This window comes from Dendronephthya gigantea, unplaced genomic scaffold (genome assembly GCF_004324835.1).
Source record: "Dendronephthya gigantea isolate DGI-Jeju-01 unplaced genomic scaffold, DenGig_1.0 000047F, whole genome shotgun sequence".
In the NCBI taxonomy this organism is placed as follows: Eukaryota; Metazoa; Cnidaria; class Anthozoa; order Malacalcyonacea; family Nephtheidae; genus Dendronephthya; species Dendronephthya gigantea.
Window position 1 is genome coordinate 1324013 of NW_021163057.1, and position 27680 is coordinate 1351692.

The following is a 27680-nucleotide window of genomic DNA, read 5'->3' on the forward strand; positions in this document are numbered from 1 at the left end:
CAGTAAAAGACACATTAAAAAACGTTACCGTGGAAATGAGGCTCTTTCCCGTTCCAAATATTCTCCCAAAGCCTTCTGGATCTTTCCTAACAGATCAGCGAGACGCTCCAGCTGACGTTGAACGCCTTGAATGTTCAAAACGTCGACGACAAGCGGCGATTTTGATACTTTCTTCATCAAAGTCAGAAACTCCGTGCTGATACTAAAAAGCGAAAAAAAGTATTTTAGCGGATATATTTTTCATCATCAATCATGAATTGTCAGTAGTGAGGGACGAACAATTTCTCGAACGTCTCCGAATTCGTACATATTCGACAAAGAAAACGCGATGCAGACAATGAAGTTCTATCATTTGGGAAAAAGTCAATCATGAAAAGGCTTGCAAACGATATAAACCTTTGGAATCTTTGTGTTTCCACAGGCAACAGCGTCTTGATATCAGCACTTCCGCTGAATATACCATCCAGATATACCCAGCGACGTTGAACATCAATCCACACGTCAAAAGTGTCGTGAATACGGTTCAATTTCTCCTCCCATTGAAGCGCGTCTTCTTCGAAAACCTGATGCAAAAAAGACCAAGTTTGTCAAACACTGGATTTTGAAGCAATAAATGTCACCCATTTTCACTCCAGATAAAGCTAGACAGAAATTCATATTGAACTTTGTTTCATATTGTTTAGGACAAGAACAAACTCTTAGGAATGTATGGCTACAGTATGTTGTTGAAATTTGAAGAATTCCACAAACAAATTTCACAGTTTTCTCATTCTAAGATGCTTATCTGGTAAGTTTGTATTTTGTTTTATAGGCCCTAATAAAAAATGCAGAAGCTTTAAAACCAACAACGCTGCGAACTGCAATACAACTTTTACGTAACTATAGCTACTAGAAATATATTTACAACAAATTGCTTCAAAATGGATTACCTTGTAATATGGCGATAATTTCATGGCAGTAACGCTGTTCAAATGTTCCTTCACTTTAGTAAATAGATCATCCCACCCTCGTATAACTCGACATTTGTTCTGATAATTGATTAGCTCCAGCTCGAATGTATGCCATACATCGCGAACCTAATGAACAAATGCGGACATGAAAAACACGCATATTCGGTTCTTACCACAATTAACTCTACTTGCAAAAGGTAGCTACTGTAGCTGGTCTACTGTACTTCAACTTTTATTATACTTCAGAAACTGCTAATATCTATTCTTACAAGAATCCTTGGCTATGTTTTATTATAAAAAAATTATCATGAAAAGGATGCATAATAAAGTTAACTGCAAAATATTTCAATAATATTCTGAACTTCGGCAAACCTGTTTAAGGAATTCCTCCAAAGCCATTTCACCTTGGGCAATTAAAATCACATCTCTCACGATAGGCTCGTTTTTCAGTAGGTCAACATCCCACACTGCCCCAAGAGTGAGATCATTGAGGACCCATTTTACACGCAGTTGTTTCATTAACTGTTTCCAGTGACGTTCTTTCAATGCCTCAGATTTCAGCTCGACTATGTGAACATTGACCTAAAAGGCAAAACATATACACAGTTTTAGACCCAACAAATTCGTTATAATGATGCATATATTCACAGTAAATATATTTACGTTTCAAATCCAACTCTGAATGGATAACAATTGAGAACTAAATCACAAAATACTTCACCAGGTCATGAGGTACACTGCATTTAGACCTCATGCATATTATTTGCAATGATTGCCAAAGTTAAAAAAATACTACAGCAATAATACTATTAATTACTAGTAACTATACATAAATACCAGTAATACTACCTTCAGAGTTATCAAACTACTAAAATATGACACTGTATATGACACTGTACATGACACTGTGTGCGGTCAGGGCTGGGAAATAATATTTTGTACATACATGGGTTAGCAGTAATGAAGCAGTAAAGAAGCAGTGATGTTCAAATCAAGTCGTATCGTAATTTCTAAGAAAATGGGCTGATATCTGTATGTATGCCCAAATTATCGAGGATTCGGTAATTCGCATATAGTGCACAACCAAATACTACACAGTACATATGCAGGTCTTACAGTACCTTCATATAGCCCTTGAGTAGTTTTTGCACGTGTTCATAGGATGAATACTGCTTGAGACGAGCTGGGAAGTTTTTCAGTTGATTCAATAGTCCATCGAGAGAACCTCGCAACTAAAGAGATACGGTACAGCAATTATTAGCATTGTCAAATAAACAGCCCAAGAAAGATTCGTTTGGTGCAGGAGCAAAAATCCTTATTTAAAACGCCATAGTAGCATATAACATCGTTCCAACGTCTAAGCCATTGATGAATGATTGCAGGCATATTTCACGCTCAGTGGCAACTCCATCTACAACACTTTTGAGAAATCATGACAAACCTTGCGAGGTTGTACAGATAACCAAGGCTGTTCCTTCATCTCATCAATCTTCTCCCAAATCTTCAATAGTTCATTCCAAACTCCTTTCAAATCTTGCAGTTCTTCCAAAGCAATCTGAACACGATCATCGCTGATCATCGTCATCCCTACATAGGAAACACAAAAGCACAAAACAAAGTTATTTTTCGATACATACGGTTTCTCAGTTACGGTGACAAACATACAAGTACAGTAATATTCTTTAAACGTAGTTGGAACACAAGCACATCATACACTGTAGGTCATCTAGATGTATGGTACAGTAGTAGACATTCTAATACAAAGACCGGAAAATGTTTCTGAACGCAAACATGAACACTGGCAACTTGAAATTCTAAATGACCCATTCAGGTAGACGAGAAACTCTTTATTAATATCCAAAATACCTTGTTCCATTAGTTCCAAGGCCTCTTTGGCTTTAGCCACATTACTTCGGTCTTCCTTGAGTCGACTAAGTTTCCCTTCATAAATTGCAAGCGATTTGAGAGCAGCATCTGGCCGCGTACTGCCTTGGACAGGTTTGCTCTTGTCCCATTCATTGAGGAACTCTGATGTTCTTTCTTCCACTGCCTGATCTTCTGCTATGATCTTCACTTGTAACATCGAAACCTGATACAATTGCAAGATTGAAAATATTCGTTAAAAAACGTTACAAAAAGACCGCAGGATTCGACTCCACAACATATCATACATGCTCTAGACTGTACTGTAAATATACATATACTGTACGGTAAATATACATTAAGTTTAAGTTTAACAATGTTGTTAATTAAGTTTAACAGTATAAATAAGGTTCTTCCTGAAATCATGAAATACAAAAAAAAATTCCCAATGCATAGAACAAGACAAACCACTTTTTACTCTCGTGCATCATACATATTGGACTATATATAAACCACACATATGTGCTTACCTCTTTCTGGATAGATATATCCTTTCGTTTCAAGATATCATTAAATGCTCCCCATTCGCCCTCGACATTGTCGTAGTATAACCATTGAGGAGGAAATTGGAATCTCTGTCTTTCCAGGATTAATTGGCCGTTTTTGTAGACCTATAAAACGGCAAAAGGTTTGATCAGGAAAGCATTGATCATCTACAGAAATCAACAGTGCAGTTGAATATTGTGTAAAAAAATATTTGAAAAATACGAAGTGCCTGAACAAAATTTCAAAAAATAAGTGAAAATAGTAATTGATTTCGAGCTTCATACTGTTACATAGCTATATGTACAACAGGTACTATAAATTGTTCGAGTTTTAATTTAATTGTTTAAAGCTGATACATGAAAATACACGTCCATGTCAAGAAAATATAACATCTAATATAATGATTAAAAATTATTATAACTAGAACTAATTATAAAGGATTTCATTAAAAAAGAGTAAAAAATCTTCCTTGTTCCAACGCACACGCCCTGTTAGAACATTCCAAGAGAATTTCGCTTACCTCCATTTCCTTCTCCCAGTTCTTTAACTTGCGTTTCAAGGATTGAACGAAGGTGATAAAACTAACAGAATCAGAAGTCGACGATCCTTCGACTGAGTGTTGTTCCAGGTCAGTTCGAGACTACAAATTTAAACGAACGTGAATATGTGTTCATTTGTATAGACGATTCCTATTTTCCAAAAAGAGAGGCATAACCATTTAGTAAATGTCCTCCCATTTTGTTAAGAATGTACACGAACAATATGTTGACCGACATCGGATCGATTGCAAAAAACATGCGCAAAAATAGAACACGCTAAGCTTTGAATGCAACCCTCTGACACTGTACGGTATACAGTATAGCTGTATGGCCAGGTGGACTATGGAGAGTTATCTTGCGCTGAAAGTTTACCTTTGTTATGGTTCCATAGAACTCCTGCATATCAGTGCCAAGCATCGATCCAAACTTACTAAGAAGTTCTTTATGCCAGCTGTCATATTTCAGGTTTACCTTGGATTGCACCTACAAAAAACGTTCATTGCGAATGATCAGCTACATAAATTCATCACACAACATTTTTGAATTTCTAAAAGTAAAACGTCAAAAATTTTATAGGAAACATTTTGCCAAGTGTTGACAATGACTACTTGGACCAGTTGTGTATATCTCAGTTGCAAGAACTACAATGCAGTACAATACCTGTTGGAAGTCGATGATTATTGGCCCAAATTGTTGTCTCGTTTCCTGCGTGTCGAATGTAACCCGTGATTTCCTAAAACATATAGGTATGTCACGATATGCGTTGGAGAAATTCTGACATGCGCAGTTGAAGTTACCCCAGCTTCTACAGACACATAGCACGCAAAACACGATTACATGCATAAACTGAAGAACTTATTGGCTTTCCTTTAATGTGAACATTTGCACATTCTCATATCATGCTACTACAGTAGCTAATTACCTGATATTTCTCAACAAGATTGTCCATTTTCCAAGGTTGTTCTCAAGCTTGCTGTAGATGAGACTGGTCTCCATATCCCACAATGACTGATAACGAAGCCAAACCTCGACGTATTTCTCAACTTCTTCGACCTTCTTTTCAACAGCTTGGTATGCCTGTTCAATCACCTCGGGACCGTCTGGGAGTTTAGTGAGAAGATTGCGATAGCTCGTGTGGGAATCTGACTCGTCCACATCAAGACCAACCTGAACAGAAAAAGAGATTGATAACGAGAAATTTCGAGAGAAGAACTTTGGAGCCCGATTGATACCATCACAGAAGAAATACTAGCCTGCAATAGCAGGCTGATCAGTCTGCTATGCCGACTCGAAAAATACTAGTGTATTTTTATCTTATAAATTATAAAACAAGGTCAAAATGTTTGGTTCGACGTAAGCCAGCATGCGCTGGTACAGTACGCTGTACGTAATTCATTCGGCAAGATCTCTGTGAAAAGCCTCGCGTATAAAGTACATTATGCACAGCACCTGGTATCTGGAACTTTGGATTCTTGGCAACGTAAGGATCAAACCAAGCCATACATGAAGTTCTCCGAGAAGATGAGCCCGCACGGCTTCAACGGCAGGATGAAGGTACAAAATCTGATTGGTAATCCGCACCTCGTGTCGCTGGATCTATGAAAAAAATGTCAGCAATTTCGTGATTTATAATACTGAAGAACATCACTATAGAAAATGGGCTTGATTCTTGAGTTTTTATTTCACGAAATGTTCAAAACGTGTGACTATATTCCCAGCAAGGAGAACTGAACATACGAGATGTCACAGTTTGAGTTCAGATCCAATCCTAAACCACAGGTGTTCTTAGTGCTGCTCACCTTTATCTCAGGGTCTCCACCAGGTTTATGGGACACCAAGGGATTCGTGTCAGAATCAAATTCTGGCTCCTTGTTATTTCCACCATATTCGTGCAGATAATCTGTCCATGCTCTCAATCCAGCTTGAAGTCGAACGGAGAGTTTTTCTTCAACCTTCATTAAAAAACCGAAACAAATCAATACGGATGCTTTAAGGAATGACATGCAAATATCGCACATGGCACCAAAACCCCCCCGAAAAAATTGACCAAGATGATAGAAGTGGCCATCAATACGACTATACTAGACTAAACATATTTTGGTTGAACGAAACTTTCAGTACTTACCGATTTGTCGAGACTGGACACCCATGATGCCAAATTTGTGTAAGAATACAGATTCATTTCATCGACAGCTTTTTGAACACTTGAGAGAATTTCGTTGAAAGTCCCAGCATCGTAACTGCACGATGATAACGATTCGACATCGTATTCGATTTTCGCGACGCTTACTAGCAGGTCATCGACCTAAATAATTCAAAAATGCATAAACCAAACTGTAAGTATGTAGTTTCTTGCTATATATGATGCTAATAGTATGTGTATTTTAAAAATAGAATTTAAAAAGGGTTTGGTTAGGTGAAGTTAGGTTCCTAGGTTCCTATGAAGACAGCCATATGCAAATAAGTTTTGGACACCCTGAACCTTATCTTAAAATGTCCTTTAAATATAAGGGAGATTAATGAACTATTACAGGATCAATGACCAGACAGTAACATTAGTCGATTCAACAGACTTTCATATGCTTTAACCTATAACACGCTTGCATGTAGTTGGCAGTACGCTGTCAGATGACTCTTGAATGCCAAATAGGATTATTACCAACCATAACATTAATCAACGTAAAAAATACCTTCTCCTGAAAGCTAATAACAGCATCTGCAAACTTCTGAACGTACGGATCAAGCTTGTATGACTCCCATGTCAGGCCAATACCCTATAAACGTGAAATCAACACAATGAACACAGTCATCATGTTTGAAGTGGCCGAGCCTACGACAAATTTCGAAAAAGCAGCTTCTCATTTCTGAATTTTCTATATGTACCTCGCCTATATAGTTTTGAATGTCTTTTTGCAAACCAGCAACCAATGGCTTGATTGTTTTCTTGTTCTCGACCTATAAAAAAATAGCTTAATTTTTAAAAACGAAGTTCAATTTAGAAGAGGGGTCATATCAACGCGCACGATGACGGGAAGAAACGAAGTATATGTAGTAGAATTTCATAGTCAAACTGTATATTGAAATCTCAGAAGTCAAAAGACTAAGAAAAGTCGACGATGCAAAACGAAACGATGAAACAAAACGAAATGCGTTACGAAAGAATGTAACCCGGTAAAGAGAATTGTCTATAAGCTACGTAAGGAGATTTTACTACCAGATTACCTTTTCACAGGCTGTTTCATAGGTGCGGACACTTTCAATCAACGAGATAGCAAATGGATAAAGTTGATTGGCTTGATGAGCTTTGTTGACGATAGCAAGAGGGACACGAAATCCAAGCCATTTTAAATTACGAACCTGAATACAAAGAAATTCTTTACACTCAAGAAGTTTAGTAAAACTACTAAGTATATAAACATAAAGCGATATGTCGGATCGATATATCCTTTAGTTTGATGTAATAATGATGAAATTGCTCAATGACGGCGTGCAAAGCATTAACGCCCCTCTGAAATCGGCCCAGGGCCGTAGCTAGACCGCTTAATTGGTGGGAGGGGGTGTACATTCATGTAATCATGTTTATATACCGTAGGAACAATATGGTATACAAAATAAATCAGTCGGGCATAGGATGAATATATGAATATAGCCCCCCCCCCCCAATTGAGCTTTTTAGCTACGGCCCAATCACTGCACGACCAGAGTTGCAAACATTCCTAGTTTGGTTTCAAATCTTACTACGCGTGCAGTACATATATGTGATGTCCTTCAAAGCCTGGACTACCCAAATTTTACCTAAATTATTTTAAAGCCATACCTCCTTTGCTAGAGTGATGATTTCTGGTAAGAAATTCACTTTCAACTTCAGCATGTTTCCAGTTCTTGTTCGTGTGCTTTCTATGGCAAATATACGACCACCAACGCCAAGATTCCGAGCTGTCACCTGAGAAAAAAACATGAACATTTTACTCTAACTACAGCGACATAACAAAACACTGCAGCAAAAAGTGACACTCGTTAAGAAAAAGTGGACTTATTTGGAAGAACCCGCGGTTGCATTTCTGAGATTATTTCTGCCGGCTTTGTGGAACACCCAAATGACTCTATAGTACATATTGTACAACAACTCACTGTGCTGCGTCTAACACTAAAAATACGAATGAAGTGTATCTCGCTAAATATACCTTTCTGGACCAATCCTCAAAAAGTTCTTGGGTATCTAATTTTTGTTTAAAATTGTCACCATCCTCCTTCAGCCGCTGTCCTTCTACGTGACTTTCCCAACCTTTGCCCAATACATCTTCCACACGACGTAGGTAAGCATTCAACTGACGTTCGATCTGAAATTGGAATATGCTCATAATGAGAACACCTTTGTACATTATCTGGGTACACGTATACTGTACATGTACAGTTGTCTACCTTTTTGTAAACATGTTTAAAAAAAACGTTTTTTTATTACTTCTTAGTGTTAAAAACAAAATTAGTGTAAATGTATGATCCAAAAAAAGGAACACGCTCTCCTACCTGTCTAGCCCAAATAATCGAGCCTGAAACGGCTGGAAAGTCGCGAACTTTGCTCATCTTTGAGGATTTACTGTGTGGGTATTGGACCTAAAATGGTTCAGTAATTTAAATGAGCACTTTTAAACTTAACGGCAAATGAACAGCATTTCAACAATAAAAATTGATATCACATCTCTGTGGCAGTTTCCGACTCGTCTTTTTGCTCGCTTTTGGCAGATGCGAAGATCATGGCCAAAATTGTTTTACTTTGCTTTGCTGTCAGAAAAAACGCTCTATAGCTATGTACCTTTGCAAGTTATCAATTTGTGATGGCACAATATTATGTAACATTTTATATAACTATGTCTAGTACCTTGAATTTGCTATGTAGCGTTTCAATGTCATCTTTCACCCTTTGAATAAGCTGCGTCTGGTATTCGCGGATTGCTCCTTGGATGTGGGGACGCACGAACAGCGCGTTAAACCTTGAGAAAATCCGGAACATTTCCCCTGCATTCTTCGCAATACCCAACTGATCCCGAAGCCTCGACGTGATACGCGTTTCGACACGATCAATTCTTTCTTCGTACCTGAAAATAGATTTTAATATTGTTAACATTAACAGTTGTACTAATTAACATTAATATTACAGTTCAGCATAAATATAGAGATCATCGGACACGTGACCAAAAGAAACGTTAAAAGAAGCGTAGACAATATGTCGTCTGATTTTTAAAACACATGTTTGTTATGTTTGTATATAAATTGAAATAAACCATTAAAGAATAAAGTTAACAGGTTATGGGCCCAGGAAGCTCAAGACGGCCAAGAACGTAGCTATGGACAGTCAAACGATAAAATGGTTAGTTTTCGATGGAAAAGCTGAGAATTATCCAGCGTGGAGTACGAAATTTGTCGCGTACATGCAAACAAAAGGTCTGTACAAAGCACTTCTCGGGAAAGAGGAATTGCCAGCAGAAATAGCACCGTTAGCGGAGGATGCTTCGAATGAACAAAAGACCGAATGGGAGACAAAACTACAAGAAAGAAAGGAACAAATCGAGAAAATTTACGAAAGAAATAACACGGTATGGTGTCACATTGCCCTAGCTCTCGATAATAACAGTCTCTTGTATATACGACACGACTGCCTGTCACCGGAGGGTACTGGAGACGGAGGAAAAGCGTGGCGTCTGCTACAACAAAGGTATTCTAATGTCGACAAACCAACTGTTGTAAGCTTAGTTCGTCAAATATCCCGAATACAATTGGGCGAAAATGAAAAATTAGCAGAATATTTCATCCGAGCACAAGAACTTATGTCTCGACTAACCGAAGCTGGTGAGAAAATATCAGAAACACTGTTTAATGCCCTAGTTATAAACGGACTTCCAGAAAAGTATGAGCACTTTGTGGTACAAGAAAGCTTCAACCCAGCAAGTAATTTCACCGAGCTGCGAACACGATTACAAAACTATGAAGAAAGTCGACAACAAAGAAACCTAGATGAAGATAGCGCCGTTGCACTACACTCAGGAGATACCAAAGGTAAAAACATTGGTCCAACCAAATCGAAAGGAAATTGTTTTGTCTGCGGACTATCAGGTCATTATGCAAAGCAATGCACTAAAAGAAATTCAGCCTTTTGCTCGAAATGCAAGAAAAAAGGTCATCTACCAAAGGCATGCAGAGGTTCAAGTAGACAAGATGAGGCTAAAGCAAAAGGAGCATTTTCATCATATTCTCAATGTTTGAACAGTGGCATGGAAACAAGCAAAGGTAAAGCAAAACCAGATCATCTCATTATAGACACTGGTTGCACAGATCACATCATTACCAAGAAGGAGTTGTTCACAAACCTACAACAATGCAATGCTAAGAATGTCAAGGATCCCAAAGGAAATCTTACACCGGTAGAAGGAATTGGTGATGTACCAGTTAAGCTTCACTCAAGAAATGGAGTAGAGGTAGAAATGGTGCTTCGAAACGTCCTTTATGTACCAAGTTATGAAGTAAACCTGCTTTCTGTCAACCGATCTACCAAATTTGGACACAAGTTCATATTTAATGAAAACAAAGCAAAGTTAATGTTAAAAGATGGTCCAGAGATCGCTCTAACTGAAGATGGAGGACTATTTTATTTGAAGATCATATTTCAAGGATCAAATGCATGTAACGCTACATGCAATACACGAGAGAAAGAAGTTAAAGGAGATATCGGATTATGGCATCGACGTCTCGGACACTTAAATAAAGACGATGTCAAACGCACTGTTGGTTGCAAGGACAATGCAAATGAAGTATGTGAGACATGTGCACTTGGAAAGCAATCCAGAAAACCTGTCCCCAAAGAGTCTCAAAACAAAGTACAACAACCGCATGAACTCGTCTACACTGATATTGTTGGTCCATTTGAAGTACCTAGTCTCAGTGGATGTAGATATGCGATCACCTTCATCGATGAATACTCAAAACATTCAGTCGTTAAGTTTATGAGCAAAAAATCCCAAGCACTGGAAAAATTCAAAGAGTATGTCGCAGAATCAGGAACGCCTCGAAGATTACGAAGCGACAATGGAGCCGAATATACATCAAAGCAATTTAAGAATTACTGCAGAGATTCCAAAGTAAAGCAAGAATACACTGTGCCAGAAACACCTCAACAGAACGGAGTTGCGGAACGTTTCAACCGAACTCTAGTTGAAATGGGACGATGTCTATTGATCCAAGCACGGTTACCAAAACGCTATTGGGTAAGAGCCTTATCTACAGCAGTTCATATCAGAAACCTCACCGTTTGTGCCAACAGCAAAGAAGGTAAAAGTCCATTCGAACTCTTTACCAGAAAAGCCCCAAGACGAAATCATCTACGAGTTTTTGGATGTACAGCGTACGTCATGAAACGAAAGATCAACTTAAGAAAATTGGATTCGAGATCAACAAAAGCTAAATTTATCGGTTATGATGATAAAAGCACAGCTTACATCCTACAAGAATTTGATTCGAAGAAGATCATCAAAGCCCGTAATGTCATATTCGAAGAAAATGAAATCCAACCATTCTCAGCCAAAGAAACGATGAATGCGGAGGAATCCATCGTGGAGAGCCCCAACATGGATTTCGACGATGACCACACACCTAATAACGAGGACACTAAGAACCTGGTCCAAGATAGAGTGGGGGAAATTGATATACCAGCACCTGTTGTACAAGATCAACAAGAAGTTATTGAAAACCAAGACGAAGAGAATGAAATTGCACTCCCCAGAGAAAGTAGAAACCGACGTCCACCCGAAAGATATGGATTACCGTACACGTTCAATACGACTACTAAAGATGAAAACATACAAGAGCCCAAGTCATATAATCAAGCCGTTAATTCGCCGCAAGCTGAAAACTGGCGAAAAGCAATGAAAGCGGAGTATGATTCACTAATGGACAATAAGACATGGACATTAGTAAACGAGCCAGAAAACAAGCAAGTTTTACCTGGAAAATGGGTCTATAGAGTGAAATACGGAGCCAACGGAAAAGTTGATAAATTCAAAGCAAGATACGTAGCCAAGGGTTATGCTCAAGTCGAAGGTCTAGATTACTTTGACACATACGCTCCAACCTGCAAACCGGAAACATTCCGAATTCTATTAGCAACAGCAGCACAAAAGGATTTGTATCTCGGCCAGATGGACGTAAAGTCAGCCTACCTACACTCCGAGATAGAAGAAGAAGTTTACCTAGAGCAACCACAAGGTTTTACCAAGAAGGCTAATTCAGGACAAAAGATGGTATGCAAACTGAACAAATCAATCTATGGTTTAAAACAAGCTGCAAAGAATTGGTACGAATCGTTGACCAACCTACTCGTGAAAAAAGGATTTAAGCGAAGCCGCAACGACTACTGTTTATTCGTGAAAGAGGAAGAAGATGGAACATTCACGTACGTCTTAGTTTGGGTAGACGATATCATAGTAGCTGGCGCGAGCGAGGAAACAGTGAATAACATAAAGTTGATGATGAACGAAAATTTCAAGATGGACGACCGTGGCGCATTACATTGGTTCCTAGGAATGAGAATTCTACGATCACATGAAAAGATTACTGTTGATCAAAGCAAGTACATCGAATCTGTTCTTCAACAATTCAACATGAATGATTGCAAAGCAGCAGCTACCCCTGGAGAAGTAAACCTAAAGCTAGTTAAAGGCAACGAAGAGCAAAAGTTAGTAGATCCTAAACTATATAGAAGCCTAGTTGGTTCACTTCTATTCATCGGCAAGCAAACCCGCCCAGACATCCTATACGTCGTCAATCAATTGTCGCGATTCTTAGATAAACCCAACACATCACATTGGACAGCAGCCAAACGCGTCCTGCGATACCTAAAAGGAACTATTGATTTACAATTAACATTCTCAAAGAATTCAAACCTTGATGTAATTGGTGACTCAGATGCTGATTGGAGTGGAGATCTCGACGATCGCAAGTCAACCACAGGACACTACTTTAAATTTGAAGGAAACGGTGGTGCCATTAGCTGGGAGGTAAAGAAACAGGCAACCGTCGCACTTTCATCTGCAGAAGCAGAGTATCAAGCCATGGCGGCAGCGGTCCAAGAAGCTATCTACTTACGAGCACTCTTAGAAGATCTTGGTATACCAATGAAGAAACCAACCGATATTGGCGAAGACAACCAATCCTGCATAAAGATGTGTCACAATCCAGTGATGCATAAACGATCCAAACATATCGATACGAAATTACATTTCATAAGAGAAAGAGTGGAAAACAAGGAAGTAAAGATTCATTATGTTCCAACTGAAGAAATGCCAGCAGATATTCTTACGAAATCATTACCTAGAGTGAAAGTTGAAAAGCATCGAAAAGTACTTTTAGGCTATTAAGAACACGTCAGACTCACCATAGTTTTTCATATAGATAAGTTGAGTCTGAGTGGGGGTGTTAACATTAACAGTTGTACTAATTAACATTAATATTACAGTTCAGCATAAATATAGAGATCATCGGACACGTGACCAAAAGAAACGTTAAAAGAAGCGTAGACAATATGTCGTCTGATTTTTAAAACACATGTTTGTTATGTTTGTATATAAATTGAAATAAACCATTAAAGAATAAAGTTAACAAATATAGCCCTCGCCTTCAGTTGCACTCTTACTACAGAGAAACTACGTCGAATAAAGGAGCAACCTCCTAGATAGCAAACGCCTTGTTGCCACGAATGTACGAATCAAAAATGAAAATTTCCGGTGCACACGTCTCTTTTGAAGATAATTAATATCTTAGACGTATTGTATTATCAAGACGTCTTGTCTATTCATAAATTGCTTCTCAGTTTACTTTTTTTTAAATTGCTGCCTGCCTATGGTTACGAAGAAATTCTATTTTTTGCCCGTAGCATCATGAATGAAGACGACAAACTATAAAGCCTGCATACCGACAACGAGTTTAGTTATTGGGGTACCTTTTCATCGTAACTTCCCAAGCTTCTGTTCCTTCTTTACTGATGTCCAAACAATCAACATCCTTCGTGTTCTCGTATGCCAAATTCACCTCCTCGATGGCATTCGCATCAGCCGGATCAAGCGAAGCTGCGGCCGCTTGTAGATCGACCATTTCTTCATTAGGCACACGAGCGTTGGCTTGCTCTTTTGCAGGAGGTTGAAGCACGCGTACTATGACTTGTCGGAGTTGTTCATGCTGACGGCGAAACCTTGTAACATGCACGATAATATGTAGTTTGGCGGAGAAGATAATAAATATATCTATGCGCAACAAACATGTTAGTGATAGCTACTGTAACGGCTTAATGTGTTAAAATAGTATGTGTATAATAGTGGTGTAATTGAACTGCCTTTATCCATTTAGTTCACGAAATTCTTGTATCTATTTTATAACAGACGAAAATATTTATCGAAGACTTGTTATTTCTGCATTTTGCTTTATTCTCACAAGCTGCAAACAGATTACTCTAATCTAGTAAAGTACAGTGCTTTATATTGGTATTCGTCTTGTGATAGTTTTTAATTATAGATCGTGGATTTTTACCAAGAAAATTATTTGGTTATATTGAAAACTGGAACGTATAAACTTCACTTACTTTCTAACATTTTCCAGGCGAGCTTGAGATTTCTTGTGAGACGGGTTAACTCGGCCAGCTTTGCCGTGTTCATCTCTTTTCTTTTTTGCCATATCTCGAAGCAATGTCTGAAGTTTTTCGTACTCTTCCTCCCAAGTAGTGAAGACTTGGAAACAGGCTACCATAACCTAGAATACACACAACACGTATGACCCTGCCTATTATAAATGTCATTACACTGTAAGACAGAAATCTTACATAGCTATGAACAAGAATCAATGCGAACAGGAAAAAACTCCGCATTTGACGTCATTATAAGAAAGGTCTCTTTTGCTTTCGTTAAACAAACCTTATCAAACTCTTCATAAGGAATGTGCATCAATCTCAGAGGACCCAATACCTACGAGAAACAAAAGATGTAGCTAAGTTAAAAACAATATTTTACCAAAATCTTAATTAAGCCTAATTGAATTCTAATTTACTAAAACACAAAAATGCATCTAAAGAAATGTACATATATACTTCATCTACCTTCAAGAGCTGGGCACTAAGGTCACGTGAGATGGCTTCAACCAATCGTAGGCATCTCTGGATAGGATACTTCGTATTTCGTATCTTCCTGAGATGACTGAAAATGAGTGTTAAAGAGGACTTGATTTTATCCAGCTCTGTTGCAGACAGCAGGTCATCGAGTGGGAAATCTTTCATTAAAGGACTGTAGTCATTCACAGTAGTCAGCGCTTGCTTTAGACCTAGATGATCCGAAACAAACAAATAAATTAACAATACTTACTACATTTGAGATGCTTAAAGAAAGCTTTAATCGTAGTCGTAGATATGGTCTAGAAACTTGACAGAAGGTTTTTTGGCAAACATGTAACACGAAACAATCGTGACTGCCGTATTACCTTCTTGAATTAACAAAGTTGAGCCGATTTTCTAGACCATTATCCCTACGGAACTTGGGTTTAATTCGGTGTAATTTTCAAGATTTTTTGGTGCATAAAAAATTATTACTCTGTATTTCGTAATTTGGCTCGGATGGGTGAGGTTGATGATTTTTGCTTTGCGTAGGAAAAATTACTTGACACTATAATACTACACGAAATTTAGTAAATGTAATAAAAACATGGGCACACCTGTGTCAGAATCGAAACTGACAGTCGCATGAAACCTTTTACCACACTTCAATATGTCCAACGTCAATGCAACCTCAAAGCTCTCTCGTTTCTCCTGTATGCGCAGCAATGCTCGTTCTAAATTTAACCAGAAACTGATCTCTTGCAGGGCATTTCCTGATGCTGGATCTCTATTGAGTTTTGTAACCTGAAAGAAAGGTAAAATAGGTAGTTTGACGATAGCCGAGCAACACATGCAACATATAGAATATGTACACACTGTATCACAATCTTCTCATGATTTTTTAACAGACAACACATTAGCTGGTATTAAGTTGCCTTATGCATACTGTATTTCAGTATATAACTAAAAAATTATTGAGCAATACCCGTTGCATAAATTATTAGCAGGCAATGCACTAATTTGGTACATGAACTTGAAAGGCATGGAGTGTCAGGGAGATCTACCAGTCCTGTACGCTATAGTGTGTGTACCTTTTGTATTTCTCTGATCCATCTGTTGACACCATTTTGCAGCTGGTTGAGAAAGGATGAATCCTCACACAAATCTCCAAAGTCCTGGACTCTAGCTTTCCTGTCTTCTTCCTCTTGGCATTTCTTTATCATGTTCGTGACGATTGGATGTATCAACAACGTAATTTCTGGTATGTCAATATTCTGTTGTAAATGTAATAATGCCATTTCCAACTCTGAAATCTTTTTCTCAACAGAAGGTACCATTTTATCACCATCTCTGAAGAATTATTACATAAATTGAGATTTACAGCAATGCGCTGGTGAAATGAAAAAATAGGATGCACTTTAATGTGGGATACGAAAAAGTGCAAAACTAGACAAATACTGATATTGTCATAGAAGATAATTTTTTCGAAACTGTACAAAACCTATAACGAAAAGTGGTTGAGACTTTGTCGAAGAGAGAATATTAAGTATATTAATTCAGCAACTTTTTTTTTTAGTTAAGCTTTTAGATTGTATCTTTGATGGCACTGATAAAGGAACGAGATATTTCACATTGAATGCGGATTCCTCGGTTTTGTTAACCATAGGCTTTCGTTCGATTGTGATTCTTATTAGATTCAAATGGGGATAGGCCATACATTTTCTGTGTATACATGGCCCGATAGTTACAAATGAAGGTAGTAAATTTCAAAAATACGAGCCAAGTAAAGGTCTTTGCCCCAGTGTTCGCGATACATTTCATGCTGGGCAAATTACCTCATAGTAATGACTGCCTGGTAAAACGTTTATTGGCATATACAGCAGCAGCAAGATGTGCCTATAACAACCTGTACTGTCGAAAACGAAGGAAAGGGAATGAACAAGCACTTCAACCAGCACTTTGAATGAGGGAAAATCCCTTTTTGATTGGATACCCGCTCCTGATTTAATAAAGTTTGTCAATCAATCAATACATTAAGATTGACTGCTGTCCAATTTATCTTGAAACAAAAAAATAAATATCTACCGGAAGCCTATAATTGCTTTATACTTAATATCATCAACTTTTACTACACCTTTTTATACAACTGGTACAAGGGTGCTGTTAAAATTACATGACTGTGTCTCATAAAAAATGCCATGCACAAATTTAATCACTGATGTTTAGACTATGTTTTGTCCTGACTCAATAGACATGACCCAGCTGATATATTCTAGATATGAGAACCTATGCAGTATTTTTCCATTCCTTTATACTTTTATACATATCTTATCCAAATTTGTGCCTATGACATGCTGTGGAAGCAGGTGGTTTGGGCACTAGTACTGCAGACATTCACATTTGCCTAACCTACTGTACAAGAGGAAACTGTGTTTCTTGCATACAAATGCAGACTTGATTGCACATAAATTTTTACACTTGGCATGCTTTACACACTATCCCTGAACAATCTTGACATCATCTGTACAATCTTGACTTGTGACAATTTGTCATTCCAAGGAGTGTTATTACAAAGAAAATATTATATTCCATTGAAGTGTTTTTTTTTATAACAGAATACTTTACTTTGTCATTTTAAGAAGCTGTTTTATATTTACAACAGAAGCAAACAAAAATATTTTGACTAACTCAGTGGTAAATTAGAGTCAGTTGAGATTCAAGATATTCAAAAAAATCATCAATACTTCAATTGGGATATCAAACAATATACAGGGCAAAAAAGGGAAAATATAGTTTTATAATCAGGTCCTAATTTTAACAAGAATGTAGCAAGGAAGGAACCAAGCGTTTTTCTCTTGCGAAAATAACAACTCCGGCAAAAAGTAATCATGATGAACTAGTGGAATTGACTATCAAGATGACAATTCAATAAAATTGAAAGTGTTAAAACTGATATTAAAATTCTCTTTGTTCCAGATGATTCATGATGAATGGGTAAACCTTTTTACCTAATGTTGATAATACCTATTGCTTTCTCATGAAGTCACAAGCTAAAGCTGATCTTACTTCCACTAAAAATGGGCGAAGTGCTGTCAAACTTCACCTTCTGTTATTCACATTGACAAGCTTGTTGATATGTTCAGCTTTTTTCACATATAGGTCGTCTTGATTAGAATAAATTTGTTTGTATAATAAATTGAGTTAATAATAAATTTGAGTTATTTGCAGATAGTTTGTTATTGTAAGAGATTGGACGATAAAATATTACAAAATTTAAGATTAAACCAGGTATGTTCCAAAAATGCAACATTCAGATCTTCCTGCAGGAATCTTGTTATATTTTACCAAAGTTGTCCCTTTTACACTCAATGGGTGGTCTTGTTTTACCACAACACTCTCTACACTTTAAATTTTTATTAAATTTCAATTTTTATTATCTTTTATTCTTACAAGTCCAATTATCATAACCTAATTCTTATAGTAAATATTTCATAGCTTATTCTTATAGTAAGTATTATCTTCAAGTTTTTGTCATGTCTTTCCCAATGTATTTCACCCTTTCTTTCGGTACTGACTTTCTCCCCTGGAGATTAGCTAAACTCCCTGACCAGATTAACATATCTCCCTCGCCCAATTGCCTTTCTCCCTGACCTGATTACAGTTTCCCCCATACCCAATTAGGTTCACCCATCTAGATTTTCTCCCTGACCTCATTAATTAGTTCATGGATGCCTTGCCCTATAATTTTAAGAAATGATTTGTGATTTGAAAACATGTTTTTCAGCCGTCCCCTTTATTGCATATTGTCTACAGTTTTAAGCTTCAAGGCACGGGGCATTATTTCTTCTGGTAAAACTCTTCTAAAGTTATAACACTAACAGCCTGGGTGCGCTGTGTTATGTCTATATCATCTACTTTCCAGCTACTTTTCACAGAAAATATTGCTACTAAATACAACAAAAAATGCATCCTTTTGACTCAGAATTTCCATCGCTTTGGCAAATAAATTACTTTAAAACATAAAAGACTTATCGAGATATATTTACCTGTCTGCTTTACCCGATGTCTTGACAAACGATTTGAAATAGGGTGCGACGGCATTGCTGACAAACGAATGCAAGGTCTCAAACGGCGAATCGTCGCTTAGATTCAACACCCGCAGCTGCGATGCGATCTTCTTGTCCGCTTCAACAACGCCCGATCGTTTTATCAAACCAACGCTCGTTAATTTGGGCGCTGTGTATTGGACGTTCAAGTGAATGCTGTATGTGACTCGCCCGTCCCTCTCGGATTCTGTCGCACTGTCTGTTCCCGAACTGTCTTCCTCTTCGTCCTTCAGCACGCTTTTGCTCACAATCAGTGCCCTGATTTGTGGATCGGATAGAAATTTCTTAATGCATTCGAAATATTCGGCATTGTTGCAGGCTTTTCGAAGCTCGTGGCTGTTCGACTCGTCCGTTTCGCCCTCCAAAATCGCCGGAACAACATTGACGATAAACTTAACAAAATCCCGTGGATCAACGACAGCGGCGGACGATTGACTATCGCCACCATCTGCCGTTGATTCCATGATGAATCAAAGGGCAAATCAACGACGTTTCTTCTTTGACTTAATATGCGAAAGTGAAAAGTGTAACTTCTTGTGGAATGAGTGACCAAAGATCAATAAATATGGCCGCTTTGAAATTTTTATACTACTTCCACCCGGTTCGCATATTTATGCCGGTTTTCAACAAATGCCCAGGCAGGCAGGCAGGCACAAGGCACTCTAACTGGGCACTCTTTCCTGTTTTCCCCGCGTATAAGCACTGAGTTTTACAGGTGTCAAAGTTTTGGTGAGAAAATCATCAGCAATAGCTAAAATAGAAGCAAAATAAGCTAGCAATCCAGCTTCATTTCTATCATGCCGGAGGTAAGTCAGTGAACGCTGTGACCATAACGCTGGGGTCTATCCCAGCCATATCAAAACAGTGTGAGGGAGGACCTTCACATTTTCCCTCATGTTGTTGTTTTTTGTTTCTGTTTCGTAAAAAATGCTAACACCTTTCAAGACTAAAGTTTAGGAATTTCACCCAACTGCAAAGTGAATACTGCATGTCCGCCTGGTCCTGTTTCCTGGCCGTCCTCATTACGGCTATATATTCTATTTGGGCTCATCTGAGGTTTCGATTATATTTAAGTGTAGCAAATAGTGCAATTATATAATTAACTGTCCAGTTTAGGTGGAACTGGACAGCTTAGACAAATTCTTTGCCCGGCAAAATGAGTTCTGAGTCGGCCCAAAAAGGTATTAATGCGAACACAGGGTGCTATTGCATGGCACGTAAGGTTTCGCCTTTAAAAATATGATCGGCTTAATATTGAGTCAGGAGATTTTTTCAAAAAATGCTATGTCAAACCAGTTGACAAAGTTTCCATTTTTTGTTATTGCGGCCAATACTTATGCACAACATTTTTGATCGCATCATTCAGTGATCGTGCACGTGAAGGATGCTTCGCCGGGTAATTGCTTCATTGCCGTGGGAGAGCAGTATGCCGAGGCATGTTCAGTATCCCCATGCACCATCCAGGTGCCACATTTTAATTTCTTAGTTACCGTAATCACACTTTCATTCACTTTTTTCAATGGCATCTGATAGACTGTGTTCATAATGTCGTCAGTGGCGTAGCCAGCCTGACGAGTTTGTCCCGCTATGTAAATTTCGAGCTATTATAATTATTCATGTCTTTAGAAATTTATTGTTTTCACAGTCAGTGAACACCAAAATATTAGCATAGAGGGAGAAATCGACAGGCTGGCTACGCTACTAAATGTCGTCAAAAATGAAAAAAAATTAGTCTTTAGATAAGACCTTGTGCTGTGCACATCAAAATTTTAAATATATGGTACCCGTTACGCGGGGAATAGAATCTCTCATAGGTACTAAGTGGGAACACGGCGGAAAAATGTCTGCGCACGCGCCGAAATATCAAAATATCATGGTAAATCTAAATATCAACTTTTGGAACAAAACATGCCCATTATTTGATAAAGTATAAGTTAAGAAAAGGCAAAATTATACAAGACGGCCAGACAGAACATAAATTAAAAGCCTTCTAGCATTTAGAGTATCGAACGAACTGGAATTCACGGTAAATTTTCCTTTTTTTACGGGATGGCTTTAGAATATTTTTGGAAAACAAAAGTTTAAACCTAAAAGTTAAGAAAACCCGCGGAAAGTTAAGCTTTCTAATCTATTTAAATTGTAAAATACATCTTAATTTTCAATCATTGAGAACACGCAAACGTCTCGTATCTGGCGACATATTTTTTTTTAATAAAACGTGTCTCAATTAAAATTTCGGAAACTGTCGTTGCTTATTTGATAAAGAAAATGTTTGAGACGAGAAATTTGTTAACAGTCACCTTTTACAGGTGTTTTTGTAGGATGCCACTTCTAGGACTCTCCGGACGTTTTTTCTCTTAGTTTCTATAATGCAGTGTTTATTTATGCCCTCGAAATATGGATTTGAAGACACGAATAAAATCACTCCTTTTTGCCGCCATTTTTAGCCTTCGGAAACGTTCGGAACCGCTTTTAATTATTTTTAATCTCACTTACAAGCAGAGTTGACGCGTGCGCAGACGTTTTTCCGCGGTGTTCTAAGTGGGTACTCCACACCACGAAGCACTTCGCGCATGCTCACGAAAATAAAACCGGAAGTTAGACACTTTGTGAATTACTAGGAATTGAGACAACATTCCAGGAAAAAGGAAGCCACTGAAAAACATTGTGGAAAACAGCTTTACTGTTCCGAACTTTCGAATTCTACAAAGAGAAGAACTAAGTCTCAGAAAGACCGAAACTTTAGCATGCAATAAACCGTTATTAAAACGAAACAATTGAGCTAGTTGTGAGACGTATCGACCAAGTTTATAATATTACCCAGTGCTGATCAAATCACAATGGAACCTACAGCAAACAATAAATCGACTCAAGATAAACCTGAGCATGAACGCGACGAGAGGTACGTTGCCTGACATTTTTATCTGAGTCATGTAACTAACCTTCACCCCACCTTCAACCACTGCCCAAAGTTTTTTATCGATTGAGGATGTTTTGAGAACCTAGGCCGGAATTGTCGCATATGGCTAAATTTATTTAACGGTCTTTTGACTCTTTTCATGCTTGTTGTTATGGTCAAAGTAAATGCATTCGCGCGACGTCTTTTACTGCCGATGTACAAACCAAGTAGCGTCGTCGACTGCAAGAGGGGGGTGAGGTAATTTGCAGGCAAAAGGGCCCGTTCCCATTCAGGCTGTTTGTATTGAGATTGCATATTATATGCCCAAGCCTAAATATAAGCAAACGGAAGTCTGTCCTAATTTTAACCTTGAATCTAATTTGTCAAGTGATTGTGTATTCAGTTTACTCCCATATCGCAAAACAGGCTATAATCCTATTTTATTTTCATTTATCTGTTTATTATTTACTCTTTTTACAGTTCTGCCTTCGATGAGCAACTCTCTAAAGGAAGCATCGCCCTTTCCAAAGGTGATCTGGCAACGGCCGAGTTACACTATGCAGCAGCACTTAAGTTGGTATATCAGGGCGAAAACGAGAAGGAAATGAGAATGTGCTTTGAGAACCTTGGCAACATCTACTTAGAGTATGGTAAAATGAACAAATGCGGAGAAAGTTTCGCAAAAGCAACAGCGTTATACAACTCTGCGCTATCAAGGCTCCAGAATACTGAGACGAAACTTCGGACCCACTTAATTTCATGTATTAAGGAATCAGAGAGACATTTTTTGTGTTCTGTTCTCGATGATTACTCACCAATAGACTTTCCTAATTATGACAATGACATAAAACACAAAATTTTGCTAGAGAATATCCGTGATGAGTGCAAAGAAATAATTCGTCAAGTTGACATTGAGTGCGACCCAGGGTTAATGCCGCTAAACCCAGAAAAACGCACGGAACTAGAAGAAAAACGAACAAAGTTAATATCAACTCTTTTCCGAAAGATATCAGACAGAATGGTGAACTTTATTAAAATGTTGATTGAAGAATGCATATCAGTTTTGGGCGACGCACCCTGTCGATTCGCTGTGATTGGACTTGGGTCTTTGGCTCGAAACGAAATGACTCCTTATTCTGATTTGGAGTTCGCAATTCTACCGGGAGATTATGCAAAAATTGAGTCCAATCTGGTGTATTTCCGCAACATTACGCGCTATTTTCATCTGAAAGTTATCAACTTGGGCGAGACGATTTTACCTTCTATGTGTATCACCTCGTTGAACGATTTCTACTCTGGCGATCCAAAGCGCGTGTGGTTTTTTGATGACGGTCCGAAAGGATTTTCGTTCGATGGAGATTTGCCCTGGGCTAGTAAGTGTCCTTTTGGTCGAAAGAAAACGCAAACAAAGGAAGCACTTGAGCTGATTAAAACGCCCAAAGAGATGGCCGCAGTACAATGCAATCAGGTAGCTATCAAGGAAGGCTATCACTTGGCCGACGTCTTGGCTACCCCGATGTTGATCATGGGCGACGAAGAACTCAAGGAAATGTACGACAGTGAAGTTAAAGAAATGTTACAAGCACCATCAGATCACGATATGTGGACAAATGGCTCTAAAAGAGGTTTCGAGTCCTTGAGCGATACGTTCCAGAAATTTAGCGTCCATGTAGACTGGCATGAAGCCGGCAAAGTGTTTAATGTTAAGAAGGAGCTCTATAGGTTTCCTAGTCTGGTTCTGAACAGCCTGACCTTTTATTACAATCTAGACGCACACAATACTTGGGATGTTGTGGATGAAATGCAGAGAAAGCAGCTAATCACAGAATCAGAAGCTCATCATTTAGGTTTTGTATCAGCAGTCGCATCAGAATTACGTCTTCGATCTTACCTTGAGAAAGATGAACAGAGGGAACGAATAACAGGATTACCCTCGGGCATGGTTGATTTGGACACGGCAAAATCGGTCGCGGAAAAGGCAGCCCCTGGCCATCGAAACAGAGTTGAGAAAGCTATTCATATTCATAATCCAGATGTCATCTTTCGCTTCTTTATGACCGTTTTGCCTCTTCAAAAAGCTATTGAAGAGTTCTTGCTCAAGAAATCGCCTAATGAAAGGAACATATTTTCTGGCCACAATCTTTATGATTCCAGGTAAGTGTGGTATTACTCTTTGGCACCAAACTGCCAATTACGAAAATGTGGGACTCATGATTTATTTTTTCATCTATATGAATATATTATCATGAAGTCATTTTAGTTTATTTAGTAATATATTATCATGAAGTTATTTAAGTAGTTCGATGTACATGCAGTCTTTCACAATTCACAAATTAACTGTCACGATCATTAATTAAACATGAAAATTTTGGCGGGAAAATTTAGCCTGTCAAATAGATTCAAGGAACAGCTCTTGACTTATTAATTTTCACTTTCGCAAAATTTTATTGTTTCTTTCGATTTTCTTAAACCCAATACAACAATACTTCCATTTAGTCTTGCTCCACTAAGCGAAAGACCCGATGGGTAAGGGAATAAATTAGACAACTTACTTTGCCAACTTAGACCACCAAATAGATTCAAGGAATAGCTCTTGATTTTTTTTTATTTCAACTCACGCGAAGTTTTATTGTTTCTTTCCATTTTGTTACATAGTGTCTTATTTAGTTAATAGTGTCTTTTGTCATTAGAGTCATTCACTCCAATAATTTTTTCACGTGGCTGGCAATCTATTAACTTCACGTATCTTGCAAATTATATATAGCCCCGAAACGAAGGCAACTATTCATATTCGCCTTATGGAGTTCGAGGAAGCACAATCGTGTCTGGAGGGTATTGTGTCCCAATTAGAGGATGATCTGGGAAAGGAAGACATCGTGGAAACTCCAGGCCTCTTTGAAACACTTTCCGTTCTTGGAAACGTCTGTTTAGAGTTGGGTGAAGTTGCAAAAGCTGTGGAATACCTGGATAAGGCAGCTCAAATCCTGGAAGTGAAGTACAAGGGCTTCACGGCCAACATGGAGTTTGCCAAGTCGTATAGTGACCGGGGAAATGCCTATGACTCACTTGGAGAATACGAGAAATCCTTGTCATGCTACCAACAAGATTTATCCATAAAGACAGCAGTTTTTGGAGAGAACTCACCTGGTATTGAAATCTCTTTCAGTGGCATTGCCCGCGCTTATCAGAGAATGAAAGATCTCGAGCAAGCTATCTATTTTTACGAGAAAGCTCTGAAGGTTTTCCAAGAGATAGATAAAACACGGGTACCATCACGCTATTGTGTTATTCTGAACAATTTGCTGTCAGCGTATGCTGAACACGGTGACATCGATAAAGCCCTGGATACATATAACGAACTATTCGAAATAATAACGACGCTGTTCGGGACCGGTGTGATCCATCCATATTTGGCAGCGTCTCTTACCAACCTGGCAAGCGCGCATCATGACTCGGATGATTACAAGCACGCAACGGCTCTTTACGAACAATCGTTATCTATTTGTCAGCGGTTGTATGGTAGAAATGAAGTGCATCCAGAAATTGCCAGCCTTCTCTATAACCTCGGATGTTGTTACTCAGGTCTTTCTGATCATGACCAAGCTATTAAATATTTCACAGAAGCGCTGGGAATGCAGAAATTGCTCTACGGGAAACAAATCTCGCACCCACACATAGCAACTACGCTTAGTGGTCTTGGATCAGCGTTGCTCGATAAAAAGAATTACATGGGTGCATTGGAAGCATACGACGAAGCTCTGCAAATTCAACGATTAATCAACAAAGATAACTTCGCGCACAGGGATCTTTGCGCTCTTTTGAACAATCTTGGCTTCGTTCACACAGAGTTGGGTCATTTTGACAAGGCTGCGGATTACTTGGAAGAAGCCCACAAACTTTGGATAAAAATTTGCGTTGATGGCAAACCTCACGAAGATTTTGCAAGCTGCTTGAACAACTTGGGAAATGTTCACCGAAACCTGGGGCAGTATAAAGAGGCGTATGAATTTTGTCGTAGAGGATTGGAAATGAGGAGGTAATAATGAAAGTACGACATTTACATTTATTTTGGCAATGAGGGCCTTCATGGAACCGGAATTTGGTGGCGCTAAACTGGAGCTTTAGTGTATTTTAATGCACATTCGATAATAGGGAGATTTTGCACAAGGACGTGGACGTCAAAGAGGACGTAAAATGGCGAATGATGGCGTGGTGTGTCCATATGTAGACGCATCACGCCAGTTATTCGCCATTTTTACGTCCTCTTAGACGTTAACGTCCTCGTGCTAAATCTCCACAATCACTTATCATGCATAGACAACCTCTTTCATCAATGGGGAAGAAAATCTAGAGGAGATTAGCATTAGTTCTAGCAACTTCCAATGTGCAATTAAAGTTTTTACCATATCTTCAATGCACTTCAATTTCTACCATTGCTTCTCTAGGTCATTATACGAAGGTAAATCTGGCCTGAAACAAGCCCCATTAGCAAAGTCCTTTATTGATACAGGACATTGCTGCGTAAGTCTTGGTGATAGCGAAAACGCACTATCATACTTTCAACGTGGTCTAGTGATGCGCAAGGAGATCAACGTGGATGTCGCTGAGGCATACAACGAGGTTGCTGGAGGCTATAGTCGTTTAGGACGTCCACTGGAAGCGATCAAGTTTTATAAAGAAGTCATTCGTCTTGACGAAGAGAAATTTGGAGTTGGAAAAGTTCCCGATTATCCTATGAGCGCAAACCTGTGTAACTTAGGAAGCGAGTACATCGCCACAGAAGAATTTGGAAAAGCCGCTGAGATGCTGGAAAAGGCGTTGGAAATTATGAAAAGAATGAATAAGAACAGTGTATCTGTTGATCTTGCTGCAACACTTCACAATTTAGGAACAGTGTACCGAAATCTAAAGCAATCCGAGAAGGCATTGTCGTACCTAGAAGAAGCTCTAGCTATGAAAAAACAACTTTACGGCAAGGATAGAGCGCATTTAGAAACTGCAAAGACTTTAACCAACCTTGGGAATCTTTGCATTCAACTTGGTAGATTACAGCAAGCGATCGATTATTTCTCAGAATCGCTGCGCATGAAATACGCATTATATGGTCCAAATGCAACCCATCAAAGTATCGCTGTTACCCTTGGTAATATCGGCAACGTTTACTATCAGATGGGTGAATACGAAAGTGCCGTAGCGTACATCAAGGATGCCCTGCAGAAATTTGGCGATGCAGAATCTTGTAATCGGGAAGTCGCGATCAACTTGTACAATCTCGGTCAAGCTTACGAAGGTCTAGCTGATTTGCAAGCTGCGTGCGGATGCTATGAAAAATCTCTCAAAATCATGGTTCAAGTATTCGGCGAGTCACATCCGTTAGTAAAAACAGTGCTCCTACGTTTTGTACGAATTCGTAGTTTTGCGCAATTACAAGCACAAGCATCGCAAGCTAGCAATTCAGGATAGCTTGAAGTAAAATTAATAATCCTTTATCAGCTGATAGTTTTAGCACATATAGAATTAAAGTTATTCCGAAAAATTAAAGTAATTCCTACACTCCTGTTATATCGCCACTGATTTAAACTCTAAATCTAACAATGAACTGACAGAACTTGTTCTGACCAATACTAAAATCATCCACCACTCAAACAACTG

At 38.5% G+C, this 27680-nt stretch overlaps 2 protein-coding genes across 2 annotated transcripts in view; one reads left to right on the forward strand and one right to left on the reverse strand.

The window, feature by feature from the left end:
* The window catches only part of LOC114527821 (cytoplasmic dynein 1 heavy chain 1-like), a 51976-nt gene extending 32256 nt beyond the window's left edge, over positions 1-19720 (reverse strand). The window contains 29 exon segments of the mRNA XM_028549520.1: positions 29-202; positions 397-563; positions 930-1076; positions 1323-1532; positions 2072-2182; positions 2392-2537; positions 2817-3039; positions 3344-3484; positions 3880-3999; positions 4271-4381; positions 4559-4631; positions 4821-5065; positions 5348-5494; positions 5698-5850; positions 6024-6203; positions 6589-6672; positions 6782-6853; positions 7121-7255; positions 7716-7841; positions 8083-8238; positions 8426-8512; positions 8778-8994; positions 13887-14135; positions 14523-14689; positions 14851-14901; positions 15033-15253; positions 15641-15827; positions 16115-16373; positions 19070-19720. Of these exon segments, the coding sequence (XP_028405321.1) occupies positions 29-202; positions 397-563; positions 930-1076; positions 1323-1532; positions 2072-2182; positions 2392-2537; positions 2817-3039; positions 3344-3484; positions 3880-3999; positions 4271-4381; positions 4559-4631; positions 4821-5065; positions 5348-5494; positions 5698-5850; positions 6024-6203; positions 6589-6672; positions 6782-6853; positions 7121-7255; positions 7716-7841; positions 8083-8238; positions 8426-8512; positions 8778-8994; positions 13887-14135; positions 14523-14689; positions 14851-14901; positions 15033-15253; positions 15641-15827; positions 16115-16373; positions 19070-19593 (4883 nt within the window). The 5' untranslated portion in view covers positions 19594-19720.
* A 2247-nt stretch (positions 19721-21967) lies between these two features.
* LOC114527844 lies at positions 21968-27592 on the forward strand. The gene is made up of 4 exons (XM_028549547.1): positions 21968-22031; positions 22509-24182; positions 24793-26064; positions 26474-27592. Exons 1-4 carry the CDS (start codon positions 21970-21972, stop codon positions 27489-27491), a joined length of 4026 nt encoding a protein of 1341 aa, XP_028405348.1. The 5' UTR covers positions 21968-21969; the 3' UTR covers positions 27492-27592.
* Positions 27593-27680: the final 88 nt, after the last annotated feature.

Coding starts and splice junctions, on each gene's coding strand:
- LOC114527844 (XM_028549547.1), top strand. CDS start 21,970: ATGGAACCTACAGCAAACAATAAATCGACTCAAGATAAACCTGAGCAT. Junction 22,032..22,508: donor GAGCATGAACGCGACGAGAG/GTACGTTGCCTG, acceptor CTCTTTTTACAG/TTCTGCCTTCGATGAGCAAC. Junction 24,183..24,792: donor CACAATCTTTATGATTCCAG/GTAAGTGTGGTA, acceptor AATTATATATAG/CCCCGAAACGAAGGCAACTA.